At 37.9% G+C, this 20,597-nt stretch overlaps 3 protein-coding genes and 1 long non-coding RNA gene across 4 annotated transcripts in view; 2 read left to right on the top strand and 2 right to left on the bottom strand.

Annotated features, from left to right (window-relative positions):
* Window positions 1-20,597, bottom strand: part of LOC134801905 (uncharacterized) — a 537,245-nt gene that overhangs the window by 142,037 nt on the left and 374,611 nt on the right. The gene's annotated exons all lie outside the window — the stretch shown is intronic.
* LOC134801873 (uncharacterized) overlaps window positions 1-20,597 on the bottom strand; it is a 399,153-nt gene that overhangs the window by 235,960 nt on the left and 142,596 nt on the right. The gene's annotated exons all lie outside the window — the stretch shown is intronic.
* Window positions 18,510-19,763, top strand: LOC134801838 (probable deoxyhypusine synthase). The gene has a single exon (XM_063774473.1). The coding sequence runs from the start codon at window positions 18,647-18,649 to the stop codon at window positions 19,757-19,759; it is 1,113 nt and encodes a 370-aa protein (XP_063630543.1). The 5' UTR covers window positions 18,510-18,646; the 3' UTR covers window positions 19,760-19,763.
* The window catches only part of LOC134801711 (tyrosine-protein kinase-like otk), a 65,338-nt gene continuing 64,773 nt past the window's right edge, over window positions 20,033-20,597 (top strand). Inside the window, exon 1 of the mRNA XM_063774309.1 lies at window positions 20,033-20,524. Coding sequence (XP_063630379.1) covers window positions 20,476-20,524 — 49 coding nt within the window. The 5' untranslated portion in view covers window positions 20,033-20,475. The remainder of the gene's footprint in view (window positions 20,525-20,597) is intronic.

Below are 20,597 nucleotides of genomic sequence, written 5' to 3'. Positions count from 1 at the left end.
ATACATTTTACATTGTAAATAGCTGTGTTGTGATACATAGGCAAAATATAAATTATGAAATTACAAATGAGATTAGTTAATGCAAAAATTCGGCAGGTAAACCGTAATACATAAATATTTCCCAATGCAATCCTTATCGCTGCGCGGCATGCGTGTCTTGGTTAGTCTACGGTTTTCCTTAAAGCTATGAATTCTACAATTAGTGTCGAACCTCGAAGTGTCCCAGAACCCGATCTAGCCTTAACATAGAAGAGAAAATGCATATGTAATGCAATCGTGTAAGCCGAGACATGTGCAGGCTGAGAGGGAAAGCCGCCCAACCTCTACCTGATCACTTGATCGTGCGTTCACCTTGCGTTTTTTACACATGTCCCTGTAGTACAAGTGACTTGCACTTGTCTATAGTTCTTTTTGTTTTAGCATTAGAAATTAGGTAAACAATCTTGATGTGTCTTTTAATTGAAAAACACATTTTAAAAATAAGTTACGGCAAATATGTAACAATTATGAATCTAATACGATTATTTATATTCTTCTGCTTTCATAAGTAATAGTTTTCGAATTTTAAAAAGCGTTTTTCAATTTAAAGACATGACAAGATCGCTTACCTTCTTGCAAGTTCTTTCTAATGCTAAAACAAACGAACTATAGTGAGCCATTGATACGGGAATTGATATTGATAGGCCAAGCCAATAAAGGCAATTGATAGGCCAAACAATAGAGTTTCTGTAAAAATAAGAGGGATCCCAGCGGCTTGATCAAAGGACCGTAACTCCTAAGTACCCTGATCACTTGATTGTGCGTTCACCTTGAATTTTTTACACATGTCCCTGTAGTACAAGTATACACATGACTTGCATTTGTCTAGTGAGCCATTGTATAGTAATATAATAACAGATATACATAGTTTACACAATTGTTAAAATTATTTTTCTTCTCTTAAGCAGGCGTGGCTCACTCCGCGATTTCGTCGCTTTGCTACAGGTAGCTAAAAGTACATCCGTTCTACACCAATTTTGGTGGCTAGCCATAAGCCGCGTGTGGCGCTGTCGCCACCTAGCGGCCATATCTGGATCGTAACAGACGCACTTTGTTAGAGAGTGAGTCTTCTGTGTACTATTTATTATTTATTCTGTGTCTTAAGTTAACTTGCATGACATACAATGTACATCAGCGGGCTCAGCATGGTTCCATTTTTATCGACTATCACTATGCCCGTCACTTTCGCACTTACATACTTGTTAGAACGTGACAAATGATAAAAATGCGACCGAGCTACTAGGGCTGGTCTCCCGCGATACAGGCCTAGCCTAGTGCGGGGACTCCTGGAATCTCCGAATGTCAAGTCAGTTATGCACAACTCTTACCAGAAAATCGTGTTGTTACCACTGTATTCTTTCTGTGCAATAAAATATTTTAAATCTTTTATCTTACCCCTAGGGTAGACCGAGGCGAATCGGATCACAGGGTGAATAGAATATTGATGAAATAATATTGATATTTGAAATATTGCGTCAATCATCATAAATAAAGCCAAGTATATATATGTCTAAGTATAGTATATTTTAATTTCAACATATATTTGAATTTGACACCGACATGACATGAAAACATGGGCAGGCGCAATTACACGTCATTTCCACACGCTTTCACACGCCGGAAAATGATCCGTTGAGCCCTGCCCTGCGCCTGCGATGGAACCGAGCTAATTTCTTATTAAATTCGCTATTAAGGCACCGCAATTTAATAGCGTTTTAATTTAATTTTGTGATTCTTGGTGGTAATGAAAGTTTGTGTCTAAAGATAAAATATAAAGATAAAAAATAGTTTATTCAAGTAGGCATATTACAATGCGCTTATGAACGTCAAATAAAGCTACACCGGCTCTAACCCTACACCTCTGCCTCGAGAAGATTTAAATCCCCCCTCAATTGGAGGAGGGTATCCCAATATGGGACCGGCAACAAACTCGGCGGGACACATCTTTTCAAAACATTATTACTTACATCTTATAATTAACATGCATTACGAGTAAGAAAAATACAATTTAAATTAAGTACTATAGAATTCATGCAATTCTACACATTAGGCATATAACTTTATGGATTTTTGATTAAAAAAAAATGTACATCTATCTATCAGTGGCGGCTCGTCAAATATGTTCGCAGGGAAGCCGGAGGTAACTAGGCTGTCCTCTTCCTTCTGAGTCTCAGTAAAAGTACTCAAATGACTGATGTAAACAGGTAGGAATCGAATTGTATGGACGCTCTGCTATCTTCACACATGACTCGGAAGCATTTTAAATGAAAAACAAAAATTTATTCATAAAAACATGTCAATAAAGTACAAAACAACAACAAAATTATAACTTAAGTAAGACTATATAGTTTAAGCCTTTAAATTGTATTTTTGCTTTAGCATAAAATTCACTTTTCACCTCAGCAGCTCGAACAAGGGTACTTTGCTTCGTAAAAACAGTGAGCAAAATGCGATTTTGCTCACTGAGTGAGACAAAATGACATTCAAGTGACCTTTATAGTCAAATGTCATTTCAACATGCGGGGTCTAATACAAGATCGAAATACTTGGGTTCTATTATCTCTGTCCCTTTCACACTGTTAGCAAAAAGAAACAGACAAAAAAAGTTAAAACGACATTCAAAGCTATATTGACGGTTTATAATAGACCCCCGAAAAACTTCAGACCGCATCGTTCCAAACCACGTACGAGTATGAATTTTTAATAATAAATTAATAAAAATAAAGTTGTAGATTTGATAAAAACTAATAAATTACTATATTTTAGGTATTTTATTGTATAGTTAAAATAATTAACTCAAAAAATATACAGATTATCATGCAAAATTATTTATTTTACTTTTAAGAATTTCTACCATAGTTGACAAATAGTAACGTATCCGCAATTCGGACCGTATCATACAATTTTTTTTTACAAAAAAAGTTGTCGTTTGAAGTGTCAGTTGGTGGTTATTTCCATATTATTTTACTGAAATTTATTATTAGGTTTTGTTGTTGTGTTCGATTGCGGTAATTAAACTTAATTGTTTATATATCTTAAGAAAACATAAGTGCAGAAGTGATGAAGAAGGATTACATTTTTCAAGTTGCCTAATAGGTATGTTCTCACTGCTGAGATGAAAAATTTTGTGTACTACACGAGATCAAAGTTATTTACATCTCGTGCGCTTTTGAGTCCCTTACTACGCTCAAGATTCTAAATTAGAAGATACTATAGAATCTTTCGCTTGCACGGGACTCAAAATAAGCACTCGAAGAAATATCAAACTTTGATCTCTTGTTGTACAAATAACTATTTAATTGTTGCGTGAATTGTTGCGTTAGTCGTCATTTTAACTATAATTAATGATGATATTGTCCTGCCAGTTACGGAAAATAAACGTGAAGAATAGTTTTAAATAAAGTTTGATGAAAATTATAGAATACCTATTGTATTTTTAAATATAATATGTAGTTGCCTAGTAATAGACATCAACGCGTCAAAAACGATTTGCAACTTCCTATCCTACATCACGCGGCCAAAAACGGATGAATACAACTGTTAAAATTTCCTTAATTTTGATACTTATCATGGTAGAAACTTCTTTTATATTATTATAAAATTAGAAAAGTGCTCGATTCAGTGCTCGCTTAAATAATTAATTGCAAACTTAGAAAATATAACCAAACGGAGTGGTCATTAACAGGCGTTCCCCTCTGTCGAAAATAGGCGGCCAATGGTCAACCACATGTCAACCACATGTATGGACTGACGTTTATCTGACATGGATATGTTTACGTTACGTATACATTTAATGTGCCCCTCCCCCGCAAAAAACGGCAGACTATTTTGTACCGAAAATTATGGCGTCTCCGTTGGTTACATCCTCTAAGATTGCAAAATAAAATAAAAACTAACTCAAATAACAAAAGCTAAGCTAAATGGAACTATTTATCTAACAGTCCTGAGTTCCTTTAAAAAGAACAAATTAAAATCGAATTTTGAACTATAATGGAATAAAAGAAGGTTCCAAATTCAAAACTGCAAAAGTGACTCTGGGTCTTAGGAGGCTAAAGAAATATGTCAAATATGCCTCGATCCAAGAACAACTATGAGGCCAATTCGAACGTACACTGACATCAGAATGATATCTAAATTATGTCTCGCGCGCGCTAACACATGTACGGACATACAAGCGAATGCACGATAACTGCATTGACATCAATCAGCTGTCATTCTGATAACGTTGTACGAGTAAGTTCGATTTGGCCCGTATGTTACAGACGTAGTGCATAATTGATTTCCATCGTATTTTCTCGGAAACGTTCGTATTTGTCATGCTACTTCAGCTTAGAGCATTTTCTTTACGAAACAGTCTGCCGATTTTTGCGGGGGAGGGGACGTCAAATGTATTGCTATTTCTACATGATTTGTACGTAACGTACGTCAGTCCATACAAAAGTTTGTACAATTGTGCATGTTTTTCGGCAGAGGGGTAAGCTCTTAGGCCACTCCAGTTATTAAATGCTCTAAGTACTTCAGTCAACCTCGGTACTTTTTGTACCGAGACCGCCTGAAATAGCAAGACACGTTCGTAAGTTTCCGTGAAAATACGATGGAAAATAATTACGTATACGCTAGATCTGTACACAGTCCTCCAAACAAAAATGGCGCCAGTCTACGCGACCGTCATGTAAAGCGTCAAACTATTCAAAACGTTACGTAAGTTTGTTTACAAGCTCCGTGGGAACGTAATGAGTAATTAGCCGTAAGTACGTACTACGTCCGGACCAGTTATACTTGTAAATAACTGGTCCGGACGAAAGTTTAGGAAGTTAATGTTCAGTCAACATTTTGTCTAAACTCGTCTCTAATATAATTTGAGCTTATGAACTTTAAATTTGTAGGTAACAAAAAATACATAAGATGTATCATAAATAATACAAAAAACTCCCAAAGCATTGAAACCTATGAACCGATTTTAATAAAAAAAACATCAAGGATTCACCGCTAGAACCTCTTTCAAAAAACGCATCCTAATAATCGGTTTACCAGTTTAAGGATTACGGTGTCAGAGACACACAGATGGCTACACACACATTATATCTTTTTGCGATGGGGGTTAAAAAGGAGTCTGGTTAGCAAAGTGTGAGACACCCCCAGAATTTCAAGCGTACATAAGCTACCATGACCGCTTACAAATAAACTAGCCATAAGCTTTTTTGCCATCGAATTGGTATACAATATACATATAATAAAATAGTCTGGAATTCGGAATAATTGTACCTAATGTATCTAATACCTTTAAACGAGCAATTCTTGTTTATTTATGAAATTTCCTATCCATTGCTTTTGGTAACTGTAGCTACCAGCTGTCACCCTTATTTTATTATAATAATAGAGGTCACTGAAAAATATCAAGCATGTGAGTGGCTATATGGGGGTTTTCGAGGGCGATAAATCGATCTACCTAGGTCTTCTCTCTGGGAAAACGAGTTTTTATATGTTTGAATTTTTATATGTTTTCCGAGCAAAGCTCGGTCTCCCAGATATTAGAGACATTAAGAGACCAATTAATACTGGTTTTCTTGATACGTTATGCATATACGCTCTATGAATAAGCGTAGATGAAGTTGATTATGTTTTGGTGGAGCAGAAAACCGGATATATGACAGGGAATTATCATGATAAGATTGAAGTTTTGGCGCCAATGGCTTCCCCTCGTCTGTTAATAAAGAAACACGCGGGAAAGGGTCACTCCCTCATTTTTTTATTTTTTATTTAAACATAATTGGACAATGAAGCGCTGGTGGCCTAGCGGTAAAAGCGTACGACTTTCAATCCGGAGGGCGCGGGTTCAAACCCCGGCTCGTGCCAATGAGTTTTTTGGAACTTATGTACGAAATATATATCATTTGATACTTATTTACCAGTTGCTTTTAGGTGAAGAATATCGTGAGGAAACCGGACTAATCTTAATAAGGCCTATAGTTTCCCCTCTGGGTTGGAAGGTCAGATGGCAGTCGCTTTCGTAAAAACTAGTGCCTACGTAAATTCTTGGGATTAGTTACCAAGCGGACCCCAGGCTCCCATGAGCCGTGGCAAAATGCCGGGATAACGCGAGGAAGAAGAAGAGAAGAAACATTATTTATTGCACAATAGGTACCTACATGAAAGTACAAATGGCGGATTTAATGCCAGGAGGCCTTTCCTACCAGTCAACCAATTCTCATTATCCAAACGTAAACGTTTCCTCCCCAAATATCGATCCCGAAGATTTCAAAACTTTCTTTCTAAGTCAATTGTTAGGGTTCCGTACCCAAAGGGTAAAAACGGGACGCTATTACTAAGACTCCGCTGTCCGTCCGCCTGTCCGTCTGTCTGTCTGTCACCAGGCTGTAACTCATGAAGTGATAGCTGGACTGTTGAAATTTTCACAGATGATGTATTTCTGTTGCCGCTATAACAACAAATACTAAAAACAAAATAAAATAAATATTTAAGTGGGACTCCCATAAAACAAACGTGATTTTGCCGTTTTTTGCGTAATGGTACGGAACTCTTAGTACGCGAGTCCGACTCGCACTTGGCCGGTTTTTTAGGTACCTACATGTTGCGTAGTTACAGTCATCGAAACTTGGTCGAAACGAGATATACTGATGTTGAAATAAAATAGTTTTACATTTCTTACTATAAGTATGCACATTGTGTAAAGTATATATTAACCCTACAGCGAGGCATGACCTGTCACGTATTTCTCATCTTTATTAACTGCCTATTAAATTACTTCGTCCCAATACCGTTTAGCAAATGCGATTGAGCCACCATTTAATGAATCGCTTTACTTAACCGAACTGACACTTTGAACTGTGTGAAATACCTATATGTAATTTATTAGCTGTCTCATTTAGGTACTCGAGAGTGGAGATGCCACGAATATTCGGCAACTATTCGGTATTCGGCCTATTCGGCCACTTTGCCGAATATCTCTTACACCTTACTAAAAAGGTAATTATTTAACACAATAAAAATAGCCGCGAACCACTAAACATAATGTTTAAAATGTTTTTTTGGAAAGTTGTTAAATACGATGACTGTTTTTTGAGCATTTGTTGGTTACTAATAATTTTATTTTTATCATGGGTTCGATTTTATTGACTCGTATCTGACTATTTCTGAGCAACGAAAAATAAATCTTAGCAAACGTTTTCATAATAAATGTGACTCAAAATTTACAAATGTTAGGCCGAATATTCGGCGCTTCGGCCGAGGGGGGGCCGAATATTCGGTATTCGGTATTCGGCCAAAACTACTATTCGAGGTATCTCTATTCGAGAGTTTAACCGGGCGTATAGAATGTCTCGTGTTTACTGTCCAACTAGGGGCCTGTTGCACCACGCTTCCCTGTTTTTGGGTCGATGAGTAACGACGGTACCTATTAGCGTCAATGTACGACCAATTGTCACCGTGGTGAAACAGGGGCCAGCAAGCGTATTACGCTTTATCAATGTGATATCAACGTGAAAAGTGTCACTTTTTAACGCCACGCGATTAAGGGTCGATTGCACCAAACCGTCTGTCACCGTTAAAGCGTTCGCTAAATTTTATTGTATGGTCATTTCATATTTTCATAGTTCTCTGCTGAGTGATGTTGATCAGTCTGTCAAATGTGGTTGGTGCAACTGGCCCTTAATGAGACATACGAGTACACTGTCATGATGATGTTAACGCTGACGTTATAGCTCTTCGGTCCCCAGTTACGTCAATCAGACGCTTCGCGATTTCTGCGAACAACTTGTGCGCGCTGGGACCCCATGGACCTAGAGTTTCAACTCCAAATGGTACAAAATAGTACCTACTCTCTACCGAGGCTCTTATATTTGTTACTGAAGTTACTTACAATTACATAAAAAAAAACTGTGACTCGTGACATTACCTACATAAAAACGTAACATGATCTCAAGAGAACGTTACCTAATTAATAATTTAGTAACACATTTTATCTGACACAAACGTCCGTTACCTCAGTCGGTGACCTTTGACACCGCAACCTGTCACAAAAGCATTCCAATTTTGAAATTGGAATGCTTTTATAGCAATCCATTTAGCAATCCATTGGGATGGATAGTGAATGTGTAAGAAATCGTTACTACTTTAAAAACACTCGTATCTTATTCTGTCAATGAAAATAAAAATGTGGTAACTATGTAAGGTAAACGTATTGTTATGCTCGACGCGGTCCCAGTACATGTCATCTTAAAATAAATTTAAGTCATTGTCAATAGAGGTGACCGCAAGGTGTCATCTATTGGGCATTAGCATGTCGAGCACTAGTATGTTTACCTTATGGGATGCATACAGAGTTACTGCGTTTAAACTTTGAGTAGCAGTGCGAGATACAAGATTTTTTCAAAGTAGTGACGAAATGTAGAATTTAAACACACTTGCATTGCATTCTAGTGTTAATAAATTGCAAGGATGATAACATTTCTTTATCATTAAAGGTGCAAATTGATGTTTATTTCAGTGACACATGCTGTGTTATGTAATTTGTGGAATGTTTGGAAACGAGGTCACAAAAGTACAAAATATTGACGAAATTCTGTGTCGCATATACTTTGGTGTGGAAAATTTTTGTATGAAAAACGTTTACGCGCTCTATTTTTTAGGTACTAATGGTACCATCGCCCGCACTGTTAATTGACCATTAGTAAACTTTATAACAAAAGGCGTAAGGTCCACCGATGGATAGTTAAGACTGTTGTTGTTTGTACTACAATCATTACCAACGAAAACTATACTCTGTATCTTTAGGTATTTAAATAAAAGAAAACAAAACCTACCCTCAAATGGCTTCTTAAGCCAGTTGAGGGTAGATGAAAACATTACATGATCAAATAATGTAGGTTAAGGTCAGGTCGTTCAGTGACAGATCCAGGTGTTTTTGTAATTGGTCGGTTAATCAATAAATGTTATAACTACCCGAAAATGTACAAATTGTTACTTTTAATTAAATATCTAAAGATATAGACTATAATTCTAGACATTATGTGTTAAGTACTTGAACATTCACGCACGTTGCATAGTCTAATAAAACATGGTCTTCCATTCCCAGAGTGACACGGGCCTACGTCACAACAACATGGCCGCTATATATAGCGCTATCGCATATTATCATATAGCGCTGTCGCATGATGACGTAGGCCCGTGTCAGTTAGGTGACCTAGAAAAGACGGGAATGGAGTACCAGGCGGAGTATATTATTATACCATGGCACGTTGCTTTAAAATGAGAGGGTAACCACAGAATAAATAATAGTACTACCGTACAGAAAGGACACTTCCTACAAAACCGAAGTTGGCAGCGGTTCAGGGACGAACCTTTCGGCTATTTAGGGTTGCCAAAATTCAAGTAATTATCTTATCTGTGGTCGTGCACGCAAAAGGACTTCAAGTTGTGCTAACCCTAATAATTGCTCGGAGCAATGCTGAGCCGAACGGAGCCGAGAAGGCCCGAAAAGAGAGTTAACCCACTGGGGTAACTTTAATTGCACGGTTGCGGCTAGGTTCGTGTGTCTCTTAATACCTATTTAATATTAATAACTATTAGTATGTTTTTAGGGTTCCGTACCTCAAAAGGAAAAAACAGAACCCTTATACTCCTTATAGGATCACTCGTACTGTCTGTCTGTCCGTCTGTCACAGCCTATTTTCTCGGAAACTACTGGACCAATTAAGTTGAAATTTGGTACACATATGTAAATTAGTGACCCAAAGATGGACTTGTAAGGTAAACAAATGAATTTTAAACACGGGGGGCACTTTCCCCCCGTAAATGAGAAAGTTAAAAAATAACGTTTTTCAAACTATATCGTGTTATATATCAAATGAAAGAGCTCATCTTGAGAATTACAAATATATTTTTATAATTTTATAATACATAGGTTAGAAGTTACTGGGTCTAAAATTTTGAAAAAAATAAACAAAATAGTTCTTTACCTAGATGACAGGAAAACCTATTAGAAATGTGCAGTCAAGCGTGAGTCGGACTTAATGGACGGAACCCTTTGAACGCGAGTCCGATTCGCACTTGGCCGGTTTTTTAAATTTTTCGAATAGGTTTTGAGGTCACGAACTCACGAAGCTAACAGGCTTCCTTTAACACGAATGGGGCCGAAACTACGGCAATTAAAGCAGCAAATCCTTACAAATAGTTAATAGATTACCAGATTACAGCATCGGGGTCAATACAGTGATAGAAGACCACTTAGCTTTCTACTTATACGGTAACTGAAAATACCAGTTTCAATTGAGATTATATTTAAAGCAATTTCAACTTTAAGTTGTGGCTGTAAGATGCAATTTACGGTGGTGTGAGAGTGTTATTTAGGACTTTTTAATGGCTTAGTTATTTTATTATGATACGTATGTGCTGTGTTGTGTAATACATGGATTGTGCTAAAGTACGTCGTGATTTAGGCGAGCCTTGGATTAGACAAATAAAAAACCGGCTAAAAGCTAATCAGGCATACATGCTATGCTTCATATCATAAAGCATCAGCCCCGAGAACTTGGCCTTCGAGGATTTTATATTTCAACGGATATTTTCTATCCTCCTGAGTCCCCCTTATCATTATTGCAGTTTTGAATTTGCAACCTTCTTCTATTCCATTTTAATTCAAAACTCCATTTGGATTTAATCATTTATAAAGGCCTCAGGGACTCAGGAGGCTAATATAACATCACAATAGAATTTATTAATTTTACTTTTATAGCATTGTATAATATTTGTACTTTTAAATTGGATTTAGGTATGTAGTTTAGAAGCCTTACGGAGCCGACGGAGTTTCGCTGACAAAGGCTCTTAAATAAATGTAAATACAAATATATAGCGAACGAATTCTAGACTGGGACTTCAACTTCAGCAAAATTTAATTAGAGTTCTCTAACAAACATCACAGTTTTACATTGTCCGTCTACCTGACCGTCCGTCTCTACTTAGCTCCGTGACCAGAAAAGCTTTAATTTGGTCAGCGAGTTAAATAGACAGACAGACGGACATTGAAAACCTGTACCTGATTATGGAACCAAAAGAACTTTGGCAAAATAAATATACATTAATCTAAGGTGTGGTAAGAAATCACAAATTTTGATACTATGTAGGTACATATATACTTAAAAACGTACTCAAAAGTACCTTTTACTGCATACCAGCCTACGTAATCTTACCAAAATCCAGTCTATAAAAGAATATAATAGTAAAATTAATATCTGTTCCACTTACTTTCGCCCGCGGCAAGCACTTGTTCACAAACCGCTCTGCAAGTGCAAGTCACCCTGACGAGGCAACTTGTATCACAACGACTTTGCCGTCGAAGAGAATAGGAAAAAAATAAAAACAAAAATATTGATTGACTGTGAATTTCCGGATAAAAACTAAACTTACGAGCTTTTATTGCTTTCTGTGCACAGTTGATATGCTATAAAGTTGTTAGCTATACATACACATGTATTACCTACATATATATATATTTAATCGCCTTTTATAGTGTCCCACTGCTGGGCAAAGGCCTCTTCGCTTGATTTCCACGACTCCCGTTGTTGAAATTTTTCCGGCCAGTTATTAATGAAGGTGTCTAAAGTCGTCCCGCCATCTCCGTCTGGGTCTGCTTATTTAGCGGCATCCACTTGGTGAGCTATACTAGCCCACCTATCCGGATGCATGCGGCAGACGTGACGTGCCCACTCTGCCCAGTCCGAGTTCAACCTGGCGGTCTCCCCTACGTCAGCTATGCAGGTTCTGGAGCGCAGTGTAGGTTGTGTTTCGGATGCGATCCATCCTTGTTACATCTATGTATTAAAATAAAAGCGGTGGCGGCTGAGTGGTTATGACATCCGATTTTCAATCGCGGGTTTAAATTCTGTCTCGTACCTCGTATATACCAATGAGAACTTCGGAACTTAAATTAGGTACGGAATATCATTTGATATGTAGGTACCACTAGCTTTTCGGTGAAGGAAATCATCGTGAGGAAACCTGCATACATCTGCGAAGAAATTCAAAAGTAATTAAGTATGTTAAGTCCCCAATCCGCATTGGGCTAGCAGCTGGGGAGTATAGCCCAAGCCCTCTCGCGTTACCTGTGCCTGGGCATTGCTGGCAGTGGGGCTTATATAGGCTGTATTATTAATACTTATAGTATAAGTATATCTTACCATATCTCGGGACCATGGGGTCCCGGACCTTTGGGAGGCGTGCGTGGGGCCGAAGCCAACATCGCAGAGGCCCTTTAAGACAAGTTTGATGTCATGTAGAATATATAGTAACAGCACCAGTCATGGGACATTTAAGAGGAAATTTGGAGTATTTATGATATTTCCCTTGTACATGTAAACTCTCTCCGCTTAGCGTGTTAAAAGATGAAAGTCCTATCCGCCTTTCATGTTTTAGGCGTGTTGTATCAAAGATACTGCAATGAGTTTCCACATAATTAACAAATTAAAACTATGCTTTTTTTCTCCAGTCATGGACACCAAAGTTCCAGTAATGGGCCCCCGGTAATGGACGTGGATCCAGTAATGGGCCCCCTATAATGGACATTGCTCTATCAGTATAAATTATAGAAATGGGGAATAAGTTATGGCAAAAAAATCACGTTTTGGTATAAGCTTTTATCGCTGAATGTATTTTTCTTTCCACAGCCAATTATTATTGTATTAGATTCATCGAGACAATTCTAATATACCCAAACACAATTAGTTAGGGTTTATTGCGATAAAGTTTCCATAGCCACCTCCTGTCTCCATCATCAGATCAAGTCCATGTTATCATAATATTGCATTATCATCCGATTTGCATACTTAATTACGTACTTACACAAAATTTCAACTGAATCGAAAATCGAAAAGTGGGTCAAATTCAGCTACCAAGATTTGACCCACACTAACTAACAAGGCAAGTTAAATAAAAGTTTGGAAAAACGATATTAATTTATCCTAAGTCCGAGAATAGGGGTCATCCATTAATTACGTCACACGAATTTCTAGGTTTTTTGACCCCTCCCCCCCCCCCCTTGTCACATTTGGTCACATTTGGCAAACCCCTCCCCCCTAGTGTGACGTCACATTTTTTCTACGAAATCGCCAAATCGAATTAAGTAAGTACCTAAGTATTATTAATATTTTATCAAATTATTTTTGACGATATAAATATTAGTAATTTTATAACCCAAAACTGCTTAGGAAAGAAAATTAAAAGAATAAAAACGATTATCGTTTTAAAAACTTGTTATTTAAATGTACAGCGAATAAAATAATTAAAAAAAAAAAATTCGGTTACTGATGAAGTTAAAGTGACGTCACAAAGTTTGTGTCTCCCCCCTCCCCCATGTCACAATATGTCACATTTTCTTGACCCCCTCCCTCCCCCTAAACGTGTGACGTAATTAATGGATGACCCCATACCTCCTGGTTCACATATTTCGTAACTACATTTTACTTCTGTATTGTTTAAAACATGAAATTATGGCATGGCAAGCATCATTATGTCAATTGTCCCATCATAGGAGGTATGCAGTTTTACAGCTCCTATAATGGGATTGGGCCAAATACCACTATTTTTTTACATCTGTGGAGTCACAACATAGTGTGTTGTATACCTTATCTCATGGTAAATGCAATTAACAAAACACATTCTAGTTTTCATCGAGTATTAATTAATTAAAATTTAATAAATTAACTCACCTCTCTTAGCGAAGTTATTAAGAATTTTTAGTGATATTTTTTTTCAGTGGCACGATAACTTTTGGGTTGACGCACATTTCTTAAAAAATAACCGAATTTAATAAAAAATCAAACATAATCAGCTCTAGGACTCTTATTTATGATAAAAATATATCCAGTGTTTATAAACTACTTTTATATACTTATTTTAGAGGAATTGTGTTTTTTTGTCCCATTACTGGTTCCGTGTCCATTATAGGGTACCTATACTACTATAGGTACATGTTATTATAATATTTCTGCTTTACATTTGTGCAGAAATAATTCGAAGAAACTCTTAGTCGGGCAGAAATTTTAAAATTTCTGCTATCTTTTGATAAGAGAAGTTGCGCGTCGCGAGCGTCCGGGTACAGGGATCACTTTATTATAGAAAGTCCGGATTAGCGAGGCCCTACTGTATCTCAATCGGACCATAAAACCAGGCGTGGCTCACTCCGCGATTTCGTCGCGTCGCAACAACTCAACAAGTAGCTGCAAGTACATCCGTTCCACACCAATATTGGTGGCTAGCCATAGGCCGCGCGTGGCGCCACCTAGCGGTCATATCTGTCCTAATCGTAACAGACGCGTTTTGTTAGAGAGTGAATCTTCTGTACCTAGTACTATTATTTATTCTATGATAAAACTAAGAAACAGTCAAGTAAAACAGCATACCGATGTCTCAACATGACACGCAATTCTTCCCGGACGGGTCGCATTACTGTTACAAATGTTACATACGATAATTAGACTTCTTAGACTGGAGGCCAATTCGGACTTACATTCCGATATCAAAATGATCTCATTTTGCTATCATTCGTGCGGGAATTTCGCTCGTACTTGTTAGTACACGTATTGGCGCGAGAGATAACAAAATGAAATCATTTTGACATCGGAATGTAAGTTCCAACTTCCATTTGGTCTGGTCGTTCCGTCATTCGGATTCTCTAACCGGATTTTGAAACTACATTATGATAAAAAATATTACATGTCATGCATGATATGAGATATTATTACATATGTGGGTCGGCTTGAAGATTTACAAGCTTTTAACTTGAGTGCAAAAAGGAGGGCAATTATTTTTGGGTGGCGTGTGTCTTTTTATTTCGCATGTTTATTAACCTAAAGCAGCGGTCGGCAACAAGCGGCCCGCGGGCCGCATGCGGCCCGCGAACCTCTCACTTACGGCCCGCGAGCCCCCTTGGCTATTTTGTATGTAATATTGACAAACGACAATTTCTGATGAAGTCACACATATTAACGAAGTGCGGCCCGCGTCAACTTCGTTAACTACTATGTGGCCCTTGGCTGCTAAAAGGGTGCCGACCGCTGGCCTAAAGGTTTGATGGATTTAGAATTAGTTATTGATTAAACAGAGTTGAAAATTGTTAAAAAAAGTTGGTAGGCAATTATCAAATTATGTCAACCAATACCGTTCGTCTTTCTCGTCGTTGTCGATGACGGCGACCCTAAATAAACATTATGGACGTTGTCTAGCGTGAACCCTTATGTGGCTGACCAGGCCGAACTTGGTCTTAAATACTCTAATGCACGCGTGACAATAAAGTTGGCCAGCTGCGTTGAGCGTGTACACGTAGGTGGACTTAGGTCTCTTTTTCCGTAACTGGCTTTTTGTGTCTAAGCTTGTGAGGCGGTTATCTTCAAACATTTTGACACCGTTATGGATTGTAGAACGCCAAGATGACCTTCTTCCAGCAAGCTCCTCCTGCTGTTATAGATGGCGCTGTACGGTCTCATACCTTATTCGCTAACTATAGATGTCAAAAGTTAACGTTTGCCAATACAGTTAAGTACACAAAACATATGTTGCTGCCATATGGCTCCATACAGCGCCGTCTACTTCAGCTGTCACATTGAACAACTAATCTTCGACTTTACAACACTTAGGTACTAACAAAAAGAATAGAATGACTTTTACTTGAATTCCGAGGCACGCTTTTTCCTTGGACTTTATTCGTCTTATACGAAGTTACATACGTCTTTGGTACTAATAAGTTACTATACTCAAACACCATTAACCAGTAGGTCCCTAATTAACTTTCATTTTAATTAACTACTTATAGAGACATAAAGGACTTATCCTTTTTAATTTGTGGGACATTAACTAAATTGACCTTTTCACAACTTCTTGTATTATGTAATTTAAATAAAGTCAAATTGACTATACTTAATTTATAGTGGCTAAATATCACGTAAGTTGTATAGCATTTAAAGTACTTTACTGTTAAATGTGCTTGTTAATTGTATTTTTTATTACTTGTACCTTTACCAGGCAAAGCGAAAGGGGAAGGGAATTAATTGTATAGGTACTATAGGTACAGTCAACTGTAAAAATATGGGTGTAGCCAACTTATTCAAAAATATGTCCCATAGTTCTTAATTCGCTGACATAAGAGCTATGGGACATATTTTTGAGATGATTTGTGCACCCATATTTTTACACTTGACTGTACTAACAACGTAAGCTTATGACATTTCTTATAAAAATGGGAAATGGGAAAGAACACCATATGCTAGCGATTTCTGCCACGACTCTTTGTCCGAGCGAAACCGAAGGTCTCCGTTTTAGAATGGGTAGAAATTATTTCGTATGGCTGGCTGTTCTCCTCTACAGGCTGAATTTCTCACACACGAACCTCGTAATCTTTGGTGAGCTGGGCTATAACCGCGAAAATCGAAGTTCGCAAATTGCGGGTATCTTTCTCTGTCACTCTAATTACGCCTTCATTGGAGTAAAAGAGAAAGATCCCCGCAATTTGCGAATTTCGGTTTTCGCGGTAGCCCCCCTGGTTCGGTAATTTTAAGTAGGTAAGCAACTAGGTACCAACCAAAACCTTTAGAAAGCACAATTCCTGTCCACTCCAAAATTTGACATGTAAATTATATTTAAAATAATTTATAATAATAATAATAACCGTTCCCCATGTACACTTTATCTATGACGCAATTATAATAATACACAAAAACGTTACAAGTCATATAATTCCCTCAATCTAATTTGAATCTTAATACAAACGTCATAAGGTAATAAAATATCTTGTGTTTATTTATAATTTAAGACTTTTTTGTCAAGAAGAGCGCAGGCGCAAGAAAACTTTTACTTTCATTAATCTTAGTTAAGGTAGATATTAATGACACAGTTATATCAAACTGTTAACGAAACATAGAATAAAACCAACATAAATATGACCTCTAACAAGGCAAAGTTGTTAAGTATAAAGCCATCATACTTGACTGGTGTTTTGATGGATACGATGGGAACCTGCGGACAGCTTATAATGCTTTAGGGCGGTTAAAGCTAACAGCGCAGTTAAATGAACTCGATTGCAGTTAAAGTTGTAATAGTTATTACGTGTTGAGGCTGTTTTGGTTAACTTCCTTGAATACATAAACCATTAGTAAGAGACATTTAAAGCGGGGCTCTCTAAACACCCAGAAACATTAGAGATATTGGAACTTCAATCTTTCATATGCCTTGTCCCGTTTACGTACCACACAATTTGGACTGTAGGTATTTTACAGTTTCAAGGTTATTAATTCAGTAGCAAATTTTTGATAAAGGCATACGAAGGGTTAAATCCAGCTCTTGCTGATATTGCTCTTTGTGAGTTCTAGCGCTTCAGGCGCTTGTACAAGTACAATGGGCTGTGCTCTGAAGAATTGTTTGACATGATGCCTACGGCTGCTTTCTACCACCGCTCCGGTCGCCGTCGGCAGTTGGGGATCAGGCAGGCCGACTATTTATTTAATATTTTCAGTCTTTAAAATTAAGTTACACTGCTGGACATAGACCTATTTTGAGCATTGCACAAGCGGGATTATGCTGCAGTCCCAACTCTGGCCCAAGATTGGTTGGAACTTCATTTTTAGGGTTCCGTACCCAAAGGGTAAAACGGGACCCTATTACTAAGACTTCGCTGTCCGTCCGTCCGTCCGTCCGTCCGTCCGTCCGTCCGTCCGTCCGTCCGTCCGTCCGTCCGTCCGTCCGTCCGTCCGTCCGTCCGTCCGTCTGTCACCAGGCTGTATCTCACGAACCGTGATAGCTAGACAGTTGAAATTTTCACAGATGATGTATTTCTGTTGCCGCTATAACAACAAATACTAAAAACAGAATAAAATAAAGATTTAAATGGGGCTCCCATACAACAAACGTGATTTTTGACCAAAGTTAAGCAACGTCGGGAGTGGTCAGTACTTGGATGGGTGACCGTTTTTTTTTTGCTTTTCCTTTGTTTTTTTTTTTTTTTATGGAACCCTTCGTGTGTGAGCCCGACTCGCACTTGCCCGATTTTTATTTTTTTTTAATTTTCCCGCATTTGTGTACAGGCTACAGGCCAAAGTGCAGGCTTCCTTGCGTTTTTTCCTTGGTACAATAAAGCTTGTTCGATAATGATAAATATCAAATGATGTGCCATGCTTTTATATTGTTCTTTCATCTAACAAAATACGAGAGATGACTTAATGATTGTTGTTTGTTAGCTTTGTACTCGTTTGCTGAAAATAAATTTACAATTATAGATGGTCAAGCAAATCTTGTCGTAATTCAAATTTTCTATGAGACCATATCCCTTCGCGCCTACATTTTTCGACGCCTTTTTCTACTGACAAGATCTGCTCAACTATATGTTTACAAAATACAAATTTTCATGCTTTTTTTATTTCCTTGGCAACACACAACAGCTGCTTTTTGACGTTTGTCAAACGTCAATGTCAAGTTGTCTGAATTTTTTTGCTTCAGGCGAAGATTTCGACGCATTTTCATCTTCATTAGTGTTTTAATTAAGAAAACCATTCGTTTTAAATGTGAATGCTTGCTGAAGACTTGAACAAGAATCAAGTTAATCATCATGGATCGAGTTATAATCGAGAAAGACAAGGTTATTGCCCCCGATGTAGCGCTAAACGCTGTGCTGCAACCAAGCCAAGAACTGCCTGCTGAAACTCCTATAGTGACCGGGTACGATTGGGAACTCGGTACAGACTACAATAAACTACTCGAGAGTTATGTAAACTCTGGTTTCCAAGCCACAAGCTTCGGGAAAGCTGTTGCAGAAATCAATAAAATGCTCAAATGTCGATCAGTCGCCTTGACGGAAGAAACAAGCGATCCGTACGAAGAGGATGTTTTTATCAAGAAAAAAACTAATTGCACTATATTCTTGGGCTATACTTCTAATATGATATCCTCCGGCTTGAGAGACACTATCAGATTTCTCGTGAAAAATAAACTTGTTGACTGCATTGTGACAACCGCTGGCGGAGTAGAGGAAGATTTCATAAAATGCCTCGCTCCTACTTATGTCGGTGACTTTAACTTGAGCGGAAAATCCTTAAGAATCCGCGGTATTAACCGAATCGGGAATCTCCTAGTACCTAATGATAATTACTGCCGTTTTGAGGAGTGGGTCACTCCGTTGTTGGATGAAATGCTTGATGAACAGATTAGAGATGGGACAGTGTGGTCACCATCTAGAATCATCGCAAGACTCGGTGAGAGGATTAATGATGAAAGCTCAGTCTGTTACTGGGCATGGCGGAATAATATTCCTATATACAGTCCAGCTCTAACCGATGGTTCTTTGGGGGATATGATGTATTTTCACTCTTACAAGCGGCCTGGTCTTATTATTGATATTTTAGGGGACTTGAGAAGACTAAACACTATGGCAGTCAAGGCGAATAATACTGGCATGGTTATACTTGGCGGTGGAGTTATCAAACATCACATCTGTAATGCGAATTTAATGAGAAACGGAGCTGACTTCGCTGTATATGTTAATACAGCCAGCGAGTTCGATGGAAGTGACGCTGGGGCCAGGCCAGATGAAGCGGTTTCTTGGGGAAAAATCAAGCCTAATGCCACACCAGTGAAGTTGTACGCTGATGCCACTTTGGTATTTCCATTGATTGTTGCTCAGACATTTGCTAAGCATCATTTCAAAAATAAAAAGAATGTGTAAATATCAGATGATAGTTTCATTCATTATAGAACGGAATTATTAACATATAAAATTAAATGAAAATTATAAAGTAAAGCTACCTTATTATTTTTTTTGAATGCCACCGCCATCTAACGTCGAGTAGCAAAAGTACGTGCAAAGTGACATCTATCGGTGATCCTGTCAAATTACAGCTGCGTTCTGAAACAAAATTCTTTTGTACATTTCTTTTTAAAATTAATATTTAATTTGTAACTTCTTTTTTTAAACGACCTTTGATATGTATGCAACTTTGTTAGTTTAAATTATTTGTTGCAGTTGCGAATGCCTTTGTTGTTAAATTTTAAAGTGCTGTAAGAAATTAACGGATAAAAGGAAAAGGATATCACTCATTATGGTTTCCGAACGCGAATGGTGTGAATGAACTGTCAAATATTCAATGAAGTTAGCTGCTGTCTGGAATCCTTCCGCCAAGCTTGTGTGTGTAGAGATGCACCACTTCTTACGTTAGTGTGCCGTCCGTGAAAGCGGTTTTTCAAAGCTCGCGCTCGCCGTTTTCATCGTTTGATGCGCCGCCCGGCCGGACGCCGGTGCCAGTGGTGCATAATATTTACATTACGGCTTCCAAAAACCCAACATTCCACTTCCAACGTTGTCTTCAATTAAAAATGTTCGTAGTTAGTTCGAAAATCGAATGTTAACTTTTTAATGTGGCCAGTTTAAGTGATAAGTGTTTTATGATGTGCTTTCTGCGAGCGGTTTTATTCCTTTCGTTGGTTTTATCCGGTAAGTCGCATCCTGAGTGCCCTTTGCGGTGCTATTTTTAAGTTTTATGGTCATTCGTTGCAGATATTAAAGA

This window comes from Cydia splendana, chromosome 23 (assembly GCF_910591565.1).
Source record: "Cydia splendana chromosome 23, ilCydSple1.2, whole genome shotgun sequence".
NCBI lineage: Eukaryota > Metazoa > Arthropoda > Insecta > Lepidoptera > Tortricidae > Cydia > Cydia splendana.
Note: the sequence above shows the minus strand (reverse complement) of the source record. Positions and strands in the feature narration are given on the sequence as shown.